This window comes from Electrophorus electricus, chromosome 24 (assembly GCF_041902795.1).
Source record: "Electrophorus electricus isolate QZ-2024a chromosome 24, ASM4190279v1, whole genome shotgun sequence".
Lineage (NCBI taxonomy): Eukaryota > Metazoa > Chordata > Actinopteri > Gymnotiformes > Gymnotidae > Electrophorus > Electrophorus electricus.
The window spans coordinates 6,736,383-6,746,701 of NC_137520.1; the positions used below are offsets into that span (position 1 = coordinate 6,736,383).

General features: G+C 50.1%; 1 protein-coding gene across 1 annotated transcript; it reads right to left on the reverse strand.

Moving 5' to 3' along the window:
* Window positions 1-18: 18 nt before the first annotated feature.
* On the reverse strand, window positions 19-9,127 carry LOC113576386 (WD repeat-containing protein on Y chromosome-like). Its single transcript, XM_035522550.2, has 23 exons — window positions 8,635-9,127; window positions 7,748-7,940; window positions 7,363-7,453; window positions 6,944-7,028; window positions 6,736-6,851; window positions 6,586-6,656; window positions 6,178-6,296; window positions 5,866-5,933; window positions 5,565-5,713; window positions 5,227-5,367; window positions 5,006-5,113; window positions 4,660-4,887; window positions 4,502-4,572; window positions 4,166-4,370; window positions 3,840-4,025; window positions 3,634-3,747; window positions 3,328-3,543; window positions 3,013-3,162; window positions 2,484-2,652; window positions 2,208-2,340; window positions 1,897-2,062; window positions 1,427-1,525; window positions 19-960 (listed from the first exon to the last, which is right to left on the reverse strand). Exons 1-23 carry the CDS (start codon window positions 8,718-8,720, stop codon window positions 685-687), a joined length of 3,240 nt encoding a protein of 1,079 aa, XP_035378443.2. The 5' UTR covers window positions 8,721-9,127; the 3' UTR covers window positions 19-684.
* Between the last annotated feature and the right edge of the window lie 1,192 nt (window positions 9,128-10,319).

A 10,319-nucleotide genomic window follows, 5' to 3' on the forward strand; every position in this document is an offset into this window, starting at 1 on the left:
GCCAAAAAACCCCCAAAACAAAACACATTACGTATGTAGCACTTATGTAAAGAAATGACTTTTTCTGCGGCATTCACTCGGGTCACAAACATCCATTACCACCAGAGGGTGCTAGCGAGCCTCCAGGGTGCCCCGCACAGAGGGGCGGGTCAGGGCAAGAGAGGGAACGATCCGTCAAGTCGGAGCGATCCGTAAATCGGTGAGCTGCTTTCTTTCTGTTTTGGGTTGGAGTGGATTTGTGTACTATGAAGTGTATTTAAGGTATATGTGCAGTTGCTCATTTTGAGCTGAGAGACGAGTCATGACATGAGCGAACAACAAAACCGCAACCAACAGTCTTCCCAGCTTGGGAAGAGGACCACGTTTCAAGGGAGGCGTTTCCCTTCCATTACAAGCTAATTACAGGCAGAATGTAGCTAAAGTATTCCTTCACATATTTTAAACGCGGATAGACTGACTCTTCTCACGTTCACACTGTGCTGGATGCAGGTGTTATTGAAAAGTGAAATAGCATTAATTAATATATTGCACAACTCTAATTCTGATTGCGACCTCTTTAAAGAAGAAAAGGGAAATAAACTGTAGGGGCGTATTACATTTTCATATAAGCCAAAGCTAAAGCTCAAGAATAACACACCACTGAAGTTTCTCCTTGCGGTTTATTGCTTGTTTTTTGAACAGGCCTCAGGCGTTGCGTTTGGACAGCGCCCCCTCCTGGGCTGCTCCTGGCTCTGCGCCTGCCTTGGCGCGCCCCCCTCTGGCTGAGGCGGCAAAGCACACGCGGGGGCCGCTCCGGCCGGAACCTCCCAGCCTGCTCCGGCCGCAGTGTCCGGGCCTGTCCTGGCCGTCGGTGCCCTCCAGACTCTTCTGCCACTGTTCCCCGAGCGGCTCGGGCACGGCGGCAGCAGCGTAGCAGACTGGCTGCAGCTCCCAGCATGCCATCGACCTGTATACGCGCAGCTGGGCAGACGGAACACGCTGCAGTTCACAGCGTGTCTGGGCTTCACGACGAGAAATGTCTACTACAGCTTGTAGCAACTATGATAATTACTGCAGCTGGGTTTCACTGTAAGGATACCTACTACAGACCCTAACGTTTATAATCTGTTATTAGCTTTAATCTCCTTTAATCTCTGCCAGCTCACAGAACAAACTTTGCTTTGTCTCAGTAAAGCACGCAGTGCAAAAACGCACACAGTAGCGCTCAATGCAGGAGACACCGTCAGCTACTGGTGAACAGAGAATCTGTCTAACGATACCAACAACGGCCTTGACACTAGGAGGCCAGAACGGTAGACAGCAGAGGGTTCGTTGCTTGCCCGCCTGAAGGTGACACACTCTCTGCCCATTAGGTTTCGGGCGAGAATAAGATCAGAGGTCTGTGTGTGCGTTATTCTGCAGGAAGATTGTGTGTAAGTGTGTGTACCTGTTCCCAGCTGCTGAATGTGGTCTGCATGTCAGGGAGGCAGGGGGGAAGTTGGTGCCTCACCCTGGGCTGGTACGCTGAGCCCAGTATGGCACTCCTCTGAAAAACACACACGCCAGAACAACTTACAAAAGTGCTTTGTCATCTACTCAGAGTACATCCTAGCCAGTACAGTAGGTTTCAGTCCAATATACCAATGAACGAGAATACTGTTGAAATACACGGATCACTGCTGATGCCTAGAAGTGCAAAACACATATAAGCTTTATAACAGACAACAATCAGTGCAATAAACAATAAGTACTAGAGTTTCAGTTAGGCAACACAGGAGCAGGGTCAGTGGTCATTTAAATATTCCACAAATAGATGCGTCTTCAGTCCACGTTTGAAGATGCTGTGTACCACTGGAGTAACAAATACCCTTCAACCCTTCCTGCCAGACTGTCCTGAATGCTGATTGGCTGACGCACATGCTTGCCTGTCTCCTCCCACTGACGCCAGGTGGCTTCGATCTGCTCCGTGGTGTACACGGCGATGCGAGGGTCTGTGAGTACCAGCCCCTCCCCCTGGGACGCGCCCGTGCCCTGCTGCTGCAGTCTGAGCTCCTTTAGCGACCGCACGATCCACTTAGCATAGCTTGGGAGAGGGGTCAGAGGGCAATGGTCAAAGTTCAAATTACTGAAATCACTGCACTATTAAGCAAATGCATTCATTCTATACTTTCTATGCTGTCACACACACACACACAGACACACAGACACACACTCACACTCACACTCACTTCCAGTGTGGCTTTCTGCCCTGGTTGAGCACTTTGAGAGACTGGTAGGACGCGACTCTCCTAAGATCCATGGGAAGCTCCGCCCTGTAGGCCTCGGGGTCCGCTATGTCCCACAGAACCTGTCCGAATGTGCCTGAGGGCACACCTCTGAACCCTCAATACCAAGCCCCCCACGCCAGCGCCGAGCAGCCACGGGCCGGCCGCGCAACGACCCGCGCTGCTCTGCGCGACATTTACCTCTTTTACGTAACACTATGAAAACAGAAGCAGGCTGACCTACGTAGCATCCCTCGATGGTCCACACACGCACGTTACGGTCGAGGCTGGCCGTGACAATGAGGCGGAAGCGCTCCACATACTCCAGGCTGGTGACGGCCCTCAGGTGACCGCGCCAGGTGCTCAGCAGCGGGGGGGGGGCCAGAGACACGCGCCGGCCGTCTCGAACCTGGAAGCGGCCGAAAACCACAGCGCGGAGTTCAAAAGCGATGCCCTTCCGCGGGTTTAGCCGGGCATTCCATTTCCATCAGCACCCTTGTCTGCGTTTATACAGGCTATAAAAAAACGTCTCTATGAGAAATTCCCAAAGATGGGACAATTATGGACCGATGTCTTTAAACCTCTCTCAGATGTACCGATTGACCCTACAGAGAGGACGTCCCACTGCTCTGTCGGGCATGCTACCCACGGGTAGCCCACCCATGCCCGCTGGATCCAGGACGTCATGCAGGTTTACACTCTTTACACATTTACACTCTTGTTTCAACATAATTACACAGTCCTACAGAACATCTCACACACGTCCTACCTCACTGTCCCGCTCCACCGCAATTCTCCGTTTGCCCTCAATCCGACAGTAGGTGGGAATGAGTGTTCTCAGGTGGACGGAGCATTCCCTGTGCTGAGCGGTGTCCCGTTCACCATGCGAGGAGCAGCAGTAGCCCTTGATGTCCCACAGCTCAAACACACACACACACAACATCAATCAACTAATGTTCTCTCTCAGCTTTCTTTGGCCATTCTATTGCCTGCTGGTTGAGGGAAGCATACGCAGACGCATTGCCAACACTCGTTTAACACACCTTGGGTCACACTTGTACCAGCATGGCGCGTCCTGCCTTACCGTGATGTAGCCTTTTCTGTCTCCAGTAAGCAGCATCTGTTCCTGGGAGTCAGTGGACATGGAGGTGACGAAGTCCCCCTCGGAGTACACAGCTGGAAATCTGGCCAGCAGCCCGCCCTGTTGGTGGATGGACCAGGCACAGACGTAGCCGTCCGCCATGCAGGTCAGCAAGACGGCCGTGTCTGGGCTGCGCTCACGGGTGCCCAGGAACAGAGCCTGAGGGAGGGAGGACTTATCTCACCACCATCTCAACTCCACCAGGACTCCGCAGGGCAGGAGATCTCCAGGAGTGAAGCATGTGCTTACCTTCTCCACGGCGTGTTTGGGTTTCTCGAGCTCCTCCACACTGAGGGGGTTGGGGTCTGGCGAGCGCGCACTGTGGTGGTGCAGTGACGGAGGGGATCCGTTTAGATTCTGCCCCTACAAGCAAGAGCCAACTGTAAGACATTAAGAACGCAGAAGACCAAAGCATGGCCGTGGATCACGAACGGACAGGGAGGGGCGAGACCCACGTCGGCGAGCTCGACTCGGCTAGTGCTGAGCTCGGTATCGGAGGAAGAACAGGAGGGAGAGGGGGAGGCACCAGCGGACACTGGACAGGGGGCCTCCTTCGCCTTTACAGGGTCACCCAGGAGGTCGTTCTCAAAAGCGTCCGGTCGCTCTGACCTCTCCAGCATGACCATAGTCGAGGTCAGGACCTGAACGGGGGTGGTACATGTATCGTAAAGCAGTGAAGATGAGCAAACACAGGAAGATGATCACTTGCAAACACCCCCCCCCCCCCCCCCCAACACCTCCTGATAGGCTAAGAAAGTGTCACCAGGGGCTAAGCCCTCACCCGATTGGGCAGTAGCGGGCGAGGGCTCTCGCTAGCGTTGAAACGCCAGAAGGCTCGGCCGGAGTGGAGGTTCCAGATGATGATGTCACCACTGTAGGAAGCTGTGACCAGCATCTTGTTAGCGTGGGCGTGCATGGAGTAGATATCTTCAGTGTGGTACTGATTCCAGACAGAACACTCCATCTCATCACCCTCTTGAATATCCCTTCAGTCACAACCAGTCCAGACACATTAGACTGTCAAGAGCAACAGGTGCACCAATATTTTGATAATCTGTAATCTGGTATGTTACAAGGTGTTAGATGTGCGCTAGGGGTTGTACCAAATTCTACTTACAGATACCACAGGACCCTCTTCCCCCATCCAGACACATAGATCCTTTGATTAATGTACAGGATACCTGTGACCTAGTTCGGTCCCATGTAAAGCAAAAACAGGATTCAAACACAAGTACAAGAAGCAAGTAATCATGGGAGATGTAGTCTATGTGCCACCTCGTTACTGTCCAGCAGGGGGAGCCTCAGCAGCAGTGCTCCATTATTGAAGTTCCACAGGCGCAGGGTGCCGTCCTTGGAACCAGTGATGAGGCGGCGTTTGGGCCCATCAAAGGTCATGGCGGTGATCTCCGCCGGCTTCTTAGGAGACGTCTGGAACTGCATGACCTTTGCACCGGTGAGGATGTCCCAGACGCTCACGACTCCATTTTGACAGCCAGTCACCACCTGTCCGACGGAGAGAAGCCTTCAACTGAGGACAGCTGACTGCAGTGTCCTTATTCCGCGTTGCTGACATATTTTAATCACAGTCAACCCATGACCTGCGTGGAGGGTTGGGGCGTGCCTGTTTGAAGTTGCTGTTGTACAGGGCGGCGCACACAGAGCGCTCGTGAGATGTCTTTAGCTTGTTTAGGGTATAGACGTCATCTAGAGCCCCGTAGAGAACTCCAATCTGCCAACGCACACGCAAACACGCATACGCACAGGCATGTAACCGAGAACACGCCATTAATACTGGAAAGAAAAAACAATTCTAAAAAAATGTAAATAAAAACATAGCCATACTATGAAGGAGGTGGCCAGTATGAGAGTGTTGGAGTCTTTGTTATAGTACAGGCTGGATATGGGGGATCGACCCATATCACTGCCCCGGGTGGTGAGATTCTGCAGACACACACATTCCTGCAGGTCCCACACTCGCACGTTCTGAAGACACACACGGAAGCCAAATGCAGACACACGCAGACAGCTGGTGTTTTTAACAAAGACAATGTACAAGTACATAATCACACATACACACTGGCAACGCAGAGTTGTTGGTTTTTTTACATTCACCAATGTGGATTTCTGAAAAATATTAATATGGTAATTAAGTAATCTGGTTAATTAGGCGAGTAGTGGACCTTGTCTTTGGAGAAGCTGACGATCCTGTTGTCCTGACCGTTGACAGCTACGTAAACGACAGCACTCATGTGACCCTTCATCAGCGATGTGGAGGTCTTGGTAATGTGTGGGTCCCAGGTCCGCACAAAGCGGTCAAATCCTCCTGTCACTGTGTGTGTGTGTGTGTGTGTGTGTGTGTGTGTGTGTGTGTGTGTGTGTGTGTGTGTGACACCGTGGGTGCACACGCAACAAATTTTCTCAGTCACGTTTGTATAAGATGCCTAAACAAAAGAACAGTGGCTGCAAGCTGTGGCCTCTTACCCAAGATGTTAACCTCGGGCGAGTAGTCAAAACACAGGATTGCTTTCTTGAGGCGAAACGTGGAGTTACTGTCACGTGCGCAACGGCAGCAAATGTAAAAAAAAAAAAAAAATAAAATAAAATAAAATAAAGCACCAAGTTTGGTCAAACTGCGCTGAATGTGACGACATGCATAATCAGTTAACGGATGTGTCTTTGTGTAGGCCACTATATCAGGTTTCTGAGGTGATGAATATATTCAGAATGAGCTTTATTAATGGAATGTGAAGGATATGATATGCTGCGTGTGGGCCAAGCTGTGACGGAGCTTACTGGACTTTGGCTCTGTCAGAATGAGGAAGGGTGGTGAGCACCATGGAGGTACAGCAGGTGGCAACAGCGTTCAGTGCCGGCAGGAATCGGACCTGCTGACACCAGTTGTTGTACAAGGCCTGAGGGAGAGGGAGAGAGGGAGAGAGAGAGAGAGAGAGAGGTGGGGGGGGAGGGATGACACACCAGCATTACAAGGACATAGACAACGTATTTGAGGTCATAGGTGAGCAGAAAACAGGCTGCGATGTCACTGCTACCCAAATAAGCAAAAGCACCGTACATTTCACTGTGTGTGACTCTATCAGTATTTATTGCCTCGCATATATTATAATACCGTTTTATATTTAGAATAAGCGTAGTTGACACTATTACAGGCCAGGGTGAGTTTGGAGAACATGTGTTGCTTACCACTTTGAAACACAGGTGGAGTTGGGAGGTGTTTTTCAGCAGAGCAGAGACAGGGATACGGCAGTTAAGGCCTGGAACCAGAAACAACGCAGCGTTAGTTCGCGAACTTGGAACTGTGAATACTCAGAAGAACACACATCGAGGGAATACCGAGTTTAAATGCTCCGATGTCGAAGAGTCCATTCTGGCTGACGTCGAATGAGATGAAGACAGTCAGACAGCCGTCCATGTCTCCAAAGGAAAAAACTCCTTTATGCCCGTCAGACCTACAATACATGGCCACTCCGCTAGCAATTCATCACGCATTTGAATAACACGCCAAGTTTGGGGTTTAAATTTGTACGCGCCGGAGACGCACCAGTAGTCCATGACAGACACGTATCCCTCCAGCACCGTGAGAGAAAACACGCGGTCACACTTACTGGCGCTGATGTCGTAGAATTCTACATAGAAACAACAAGGTGAAATATGATTTGTTTACTGTGCAGTCTGTGCTTTGGAACGTAATGGAAGTAAAAACAAGGGACTTCTGTCTGAAAAATGTCCAGACCTTCATTAGCTACGCAGCAAAGTTTAATGTTTAAATCATAACGTTCATTCTACGGAGATCTAAAGTCCCAGGAGTGTCGATGTGTTCTTTGCTGTCTCCTGAGGTCCTCATGATCTTTAATTGTAGCCTACCATCTTTATAGATGTCATTTGCAGTAACTTTATACAAGAGTTATGTATGAAGTTATCAAAGGTCATCTACAACAGGTGTGTGACGTACTCACACACCTATGTCTCGTCTGGTGGACGCAATGGCCAGAAGGTTGAGGTGATGTAGACAAACCATGTCTGCTACCAAAGTCCTCGTAAGGCTAGCCAACTGAAACACATGCGAACAGCAAATTTCATGCAAATTTAAGCTTGTAAGACTGATAAACATCACGGGAAGCAAAGTGACCTTTACAAGTTCGCCAACACCCGGGTTATGGAAAAACGTGCTCCCAGAATCAGAGCCTTGTAGTTTCCCGACAGACAGATTCTAGGATCTGATGTTAAATCTCGGATTGCTTAACCTCAATGCCACAATGTCTGAGCTTTAGTAACACCATCCACACATCAACATCTATACACACACAAGAAGCTCTCATGGCTCCACTTGTGCGCACACACTCACAGTGACGGAGCGCATCAGCTGGAAGGTTTCGCTCCAGTAGCTGAGGATGCCGTTCCGGCTGATAGACAGGTATCTTCCTGGCTGCATGCGGGTTTTGGAGACAGACCCCACAGGTCCCCCTATGGTCCTCTCTGCCATCATGGGGACCTGGAACGGGTAGAACTGCAGCCGCACGATGGGCTCACAGTATGGACTAACACACACACACACACACACACACACACAATCAAGGTCAAAGAAATCGCTGTAGCTTTGAGTATAAATTCACATTCAAATTTAAAGCCTTGATACTGACTCCACAAAGACAAACGGTCTCATATTTAAATTCCTTCACACACTTTTCCACGCTGCCGACTGCAGCCGCTTAACATACGTAAGAAAGCCGGCAGCAGACACAGGACTTTTCATTTGTTTGTTTTTTATCTGCCTACTAATCGCAGCACAATCACGCAGCCAGATAAAAACAAAGAACAGGGAGACAGGACGAGGAAACAGGCACAGACGGTGAGCCCATGACGGGACGTGGAGTTAGCAGCTGGGGAAAGAGAGGAGGGGAAGAGTGGGCGGGGCTAAAGGTGCACCCTGGGTGCTTGAATACCGGCCTCTCTTAGCACAACACAGTTTAGAAGGTAAAGGTGTTCATGTCGGAACTAGAGCGGTTAGGCTGGGAGGGTTGGGTCGGGTCTGGTGTACACCAGCTCACTACCGGAGTGTAAATAAAACTAGACACAATGTATTCAAGTAAATGGGAAAGCATGGAGGCAAAGAAACAAAACAAAAGACCAAGAGAGAATTAGGGACATGTAAATTTGTTTTCAGCAGATTAGAAAAGCGAAGTTCAGAGCAGAGGGTGTTTAGCACAGAGAAGACAGCAGCGGCTCACTTACACGGACACCGTCTTTAGTGACCTGGGGAAGTAGACGGGCGCGCTTTGCTTCTGCAGAGAGTCTTTTTCCCGGTACTCCAGGAGCATGTAGTTCAGATACTCGTCCTTCTCAGATAAAGACAGGCAGTCTAATGCATTCTCACAGTCCACAAATGTTTAACACACACCTAACGTCTTAACTCATAAACCGGGGTAGGAGGATAACGGCTCAGATGTGGTCCGGCAGAATGAATTTAGGGAGTGTGAACGGACTGACGAAACAGCTGTGTGGTTGGGTTGTTCGTTTACATTTACGGCATTTAACTGAATTTTATCCAAATTCAATTACAATCGCGACTGAATTGAGGGCTCTGCTATCCTTCGCCGTCTCAGGCCCGAGGCATTCCTCTTCGCCGGCAGGCGCTCGTCGGCGCATTCTCTCCGTTCTCTGAGCGCTCCGCTAGGGGTGGGCGTGGGCTTTGGCATGGCGTTAGTGTGGCTTGGCATAGATAACGCATACCGCTGCCAGCTGTGCACATGACTAAGCACGGCCCCCTCGGGGTGTGGGTGTGTCTTTGGTGCACTTTAGTAGGACACCCGGAGGCCCGACTAAAATCCAGTGATTACGGGTAGAATGAGTAGGCTATTGGAAATCCCTTCCCATTTCCTAAGATGTAGGACCTTCCCAGCATGCACCATATACGGTCGTAAACCTTCGAAAGAGATAACATTACCCACCCAGTCCACGGTGCCGTCACAGTTTGTGTCCACCTTCATGAAGATGATGTCCAATTCCTCATCCTCAACATCTCTCACGATCTTCCTCATGGCCTCCCGGAACTCGTCCATGTCCAACGCTGTTGGTGAGAGGAGAGAACTACTGCTCACGGGACTAGGAAAACAGACATTCAAAGACCACAGCAGCGCATGTACGTCCAGGACAAGTCCATCATGGAGAGAGCCAATGCCGACGCACCATCAGAAACTGTTTTCAGTCTAGGATATGGAAACAGTTGTTAACCGAACAGTGAAGGCCAAAAAAAAAGCTTGACTAGGTCATGCAGATCCAGGGGCTCAGACATCACGATAAGACGCAGACCTCCTCCCCCATCCTTGTCGGCCTCCTGGAACATGGTCTGGATGCTTCTGAGGTGCTGATAGTTGATCTGGTCCTCCACTCGGCCCTGCGCCCACTTCTCCTCCTCTGCTGAGGCGTCTGGCTTGCTCTGCTGAGGCGTGGAAAACAAAGCGCCGGACGATTAGCCTGAATCATGCCCTTATGTCAAAGCAGAGACATATTATTAGCTGAATATCTCGCTCCCAGAGCATAGCATCAGATGCGCATCACGTTACTTGGACGGTGGCTCGCTTCTGCTTCGCTCCAGCAGCTCCAGGCCTGAAAACAATTTGACACAACCCCTGAAGACACATTCCCTCCTGAGCTCAACATAGCCTGAAATGTTTTAAGGACGAAAATACATCGATTTCTCTAAACGTTAAATGCCATAACATTTATCTGCTTATTCTGTTCCCTTTTTGTGGACAGATAATGTGAGCGCATGGAAGTGATGAATCAACATAAGTCTCACCAGGTGCCAGATACTTCCTTTACTACGTTCATTGTGGAGTGGCTACCACTGTTTGCGTCCACGACTAAAGAAGACACATTATAGAGCCTTTAGGTTCCATCACCTGCTTTTAAGGAGT